Source organism: Pygoscelis adeliae, unplaced genomic scaffold (genome assembly GCF_000699105.1).
Source record: "Pygoscelis adeliae isolate BGI_AS28 unplaced genomic scaffold, ASM69910v1 Scaffold1063, whole genome shotgun sequence".
NCBI classification, from domain to species: domain Eukaryota; kingdom Metazoa; phylum Chordata; class Aves; order Sphenisciformes; family Spheniscidae; genus Pygoscelis; species Pygoscelis adeliae.
The window spans coordinates 7,226-10,939 of NW_008824503.1; the positions used below are offsets into that span (position 1 = coordinate 7,226).

General features: G+C 56.8%; 1 protein-coding gene across 2 annotated transcripts; it reads left to right on the forward strand.

Annotated features, from left to right (window-relative positions):
- Nucleotides 1–228: 228 nt before the first annotated feature.
- LOC103914834 (zinc finger protein 883-like) lies at nucleotides 229–3,528 on the forward strand. 2 transcript variants are annotated; one of them, XM_009321547.1, is made up of 3 exons: nucleotides 229–362; nucleotides 808–1,389; nucleotides 1,910–3,528. In XM_009321547.1, exons 1-3 carry the CDS (start codon nucleotides 326–328, stop codon nucleotides 2,614–2,616), a joined length of 1,326 nt encoding a protein of 441 aa, XP_009319822.1. In that variant the 5' UTR covers nucleotides 229–325; the 3' UTR covers nucleotides 2,617–3,528. The 2 variants fall into 2 exon arrangements, with proteins under 2 accessions (XP_009319822.1, XP_009319823.1); XM_009321548.1 differs by having other exon boundaries at nucleotides 229–347.
- Nucleotides 3,529–3,714: the final 186 nt, after the last annotated feature.

The window sequence follows — 3,714 nt, forward strand, 5'->3', positions numbered from 1 at the left end:
CGCAACACACGTCTCCTTTAAGAGTATCTGGACCAAGAAACCATCAACAAGAACATCCAGGGACGAACCCGCCCCACACCATGATAAGGGAGGTGGTGATAAGAGCAAACCTCATTACTGGCGCTAACGGGCAAGGGCCTGCGGAGTGTGAGAAGGAGGATAAGGAAAGGGAGGGAGAGAAGCAGGCAGAGACCTAAAACCTGCCCAATTAGCGTTAACGAAGAGGCTAAGCAGAAAAAAAACCCTCGCCGGTCACGCGGACGGGTGGGCTTCTACCCACCGGTAGAATGTTGAAGTTCTGCCGAGAGCTTTGGAGCTGATACGGATGCAACGCTGGAGGGGGGACCGTGCGTACGGAGGAGGTGACGAGGAGGGGAAGGGGGGCAGGGAGGAGAAAAGCGGGGGGCCGACAAAAAAAGGGTGTAAAAGGGGCCGGTGGTGTAAGTACGAGGGAGTTGGTCTACGCGTTGGTCATCGCAGTTTGACCTGTCTTCGTTATCCAATCTTTTTCTTCATTATTTCTGGGCCCAGCGCTAGCTACTGGGGGGACTGGTGTGAACGGGTTTGGGGTCATCTACAGGGGTCAGGCCGGGGGTGTCGGCGCCCCCGGTCTGTGGTGTCAGCTACTGGAGCGAGCTGGGATCCCAGTGCAGCTACTGGAATGGGTGGAGGTCTTGCTGGAAGGGCTCCAGCAGCTGGGCGGCACCGTACTGGGTGGTACTGGGCTGGGCTGGAGCTGCCGGAGGGGGTGGCCGCTCTCAACGTCCCTTAACACCTACCAAATGACCCCTTTTGGTCTCCCAACAGGCGATGAGACAGACAACGAGGAGAAGAAGAAGGAGTCCCAGCCCATGGAAGAGGACAGGGTGGTGCTGGAAGGACCCAGAGAGGAGCCCCAGAACCCCAAGGTGGACATGGACCATGACGGTCAACATCAGCCAGATGATAAGCAAGGTAGCCCCGTACCAAGAAGACCCCGAAAATGCTCTTTCAAAGGGACGTATGCTGAAGACCTTCAAGAAGATGCAACCCAACCAAGGAGTAGCTCCAGAGGGAAGGTGTACAAGTGTGTGGACTGCAAGAAGATCTTCACCTGGGGGAGCAGCCTGACCCGGCACCGACGGATCCACACGGGAGAGAAGCCCTTCAAGTGCCTGGATTGCGGGAAGAGCTTCACGCAGAGCGTGGTCCTCCTGCGTCACTGGAGGACACACACCAAGGAGAAGCCCTTTCTCTGCACCACGTGCGGGAAACGCTTCTCCTGGCGCTCGGACCTCATCACCCACCAACGCATCCACACCGGAGAGAGACCGTACGCCTGCTCGCACTGCGAGAAGACCTTCCGGAAGAGATCTCACCTCATGAGGCATCAGCAAGTCCTCCATGATGGTGAGTCCTCGGAGGGGGCTTAGCGTGGAGATGTCCCATGCCCTAGTGGAGCTGTGGGTGGGGATGGTCTGGAGAAGCACGTGGCTGGGGCTGTGTTGGGATTCCTGCTCCCAGCGTGGCAGCAGTGATGGGGTGGGAGATGTCCCCGGGGGTGGATTTGCTCTGTCCCCAGGTTGGGTTGAACTGTCGGTGGGGATAGTCCTGGTCTGAGGAGGAGGTTGGACCGGAGACCTCCAACTAACGGAGCTGCGCTGGAAGAAACTCCTCCACGCGGGGGGGTTCGTGAGTCAGCCTTGGTGATAGCAAAGGGTCTCCAAGAACATTTCCCGGGTTCATTAGTGGACATGGAGGCCTCTCTTCACCCATCCTCCACCACCGCAAACCACCTCCTGGCTCTTCCCAACTTGCATTACCCCAACAGATACTTGGGTTTCTCCTCCATCCTTGCTCATGGAGGTCCTGTCCCCTCCTCTGCTCCGCTCATCCGAGTTGGTGCGATGGCTTTATCTTTCTTGAGCAGGCACCGAGAGCGCCCAGATGGAGCCAGGACAACCACCCCGAGCGCTGGAAGAGAAGTCGGAGACCAAGAAGGAGCAGACACCGACGAGACAGAGGGGTGGCGCGAAGGACACCCGCGCGGCCACGAGCAAGCCGGCGGCCCGTGCCAAGCAGAAGACCCATAAATGCCCAGAGTGCGGGAAGACCTTCTGCTGGAGAAACAGCCTGAGACGCCACCAAAGAAATCACACGGGAGAACGACCCTACAAGTGCCCAGATTGTGGGAAGACCTTCAACGACTTCTCCAACCTCGTCTCCCACCATAGGATCCATAAGGGAGAGAGACCGTACGAGTGCCCCGAGTGCGGGGAGTGCTTCACCCAGAACTCGAGCCTTTCCAGGCATCGGAGGACCCACACTGGAGAAAAACCTTTTTCCTGCTCGGATTGCGGGAAGTCCTTTACTCAGAAGCAAAAACTCATCTTGCACCAGCGGATCCACACCGGGGAGATGCCGTACAGCTGCCAGCAATGCCGGAAAACCTTTCGGAGCAGATCCCACCTCGCCACGCACCAGCAGATCCACGCGCAGGAGAGCTCCCACGCGTGCCTGATCTGCGGGAAGTCATTCAGCGTGAGCACCGAGTGTCTTCTCCATCAGAGGACCCACTTGGAGGAGGTGCCGGTGGGCCAGGGAGCTTCTCCAGGGGGTGACGTGCCACGAAATTAGGGGGTTGTGGCCTCCCTAGGTAAGGACTTCCACCCCTTTGGTCTCATCCCATGAGCCTGGTGGTCTCGGAGGGGGAAATTCAGAGATGTCGGGGGGACGCTAATGCCCCACCAAGGGTTTTTTTTGGGGGGGATGAGGGGTTGTGTGAGCCCCTCTCTGATTTAAATGTGAGTGCCTGCACATAGATGTAAAGAAGGAGGAGATTTACCAGCAGGTGCCTCGGGCACATGGACAACGTGGCTCTTCCTTCACCCCAGCACGTGGGACCATCACATCCAAGAGCCCCAGGATCTCTGTGGGGACTTGTGGGTCCGGGGAAAGGAGATGTTTAAGAATCGCTGCCTTCCTGGCAAAACCAGGGTGCTCCCAGGAGTCCAAAGGGATTGTAAAGTCTCGTTAGCCAGCGGGGTCGTTATCAAGACCCAAGGGTGGACAAACTGATGGACGGTGTTGGTATGGCGTTTTGGCGGGATGCCGGTTGGCATCTCAGGTCTTGTTTCACAAGCTGTGGCCGTCGCGTTGTATTTGATTCAGTTTGCTCTTACTGTGTTTATCTCTCCCTGTTCATCACTTGCTTCGTTAAAAGCGCGTGCCGTTAATTATTACCTGATTACAAACCGTCAGGAAAAACTTCAATGATGGTGCTCACCAAGGCTGAGGCTTTCGTGCTTCCCGGTGGGATACGGGGACACCGGACCACGATGGCGGAGGGATGAGCCGCTCTCACCGACGGCTCGGGGACTATTTTACCCCGAGGAAGGAGATGCTGCCGATGGGGGAAGCTTTGGCAAAAAAACCTTGGGAGGTTCGGAGGAAGCAAAAATCCAGCCAGGGCCCTGCAATAAAAATCGAGCGTACGGGATGCTCCCGTCATTATGTACGTGCACACGTACGTACGCATGCACACACACATGTGTATGTATATATCCCCTTATAGTAAATGGAAGAAATACCTCTTTTTTTTTCCCGTTTCTGTCAAAAGAAAGGGAAGTTCCGAGGCCAACTGGATGAGGTTCAACAAGGCCAAGTGCCGGGTCCTGCACTTCGGCCACAACAACCCCACGCAGCGCTACAGGCTGGGGGAAGAGTGGCTGGAAA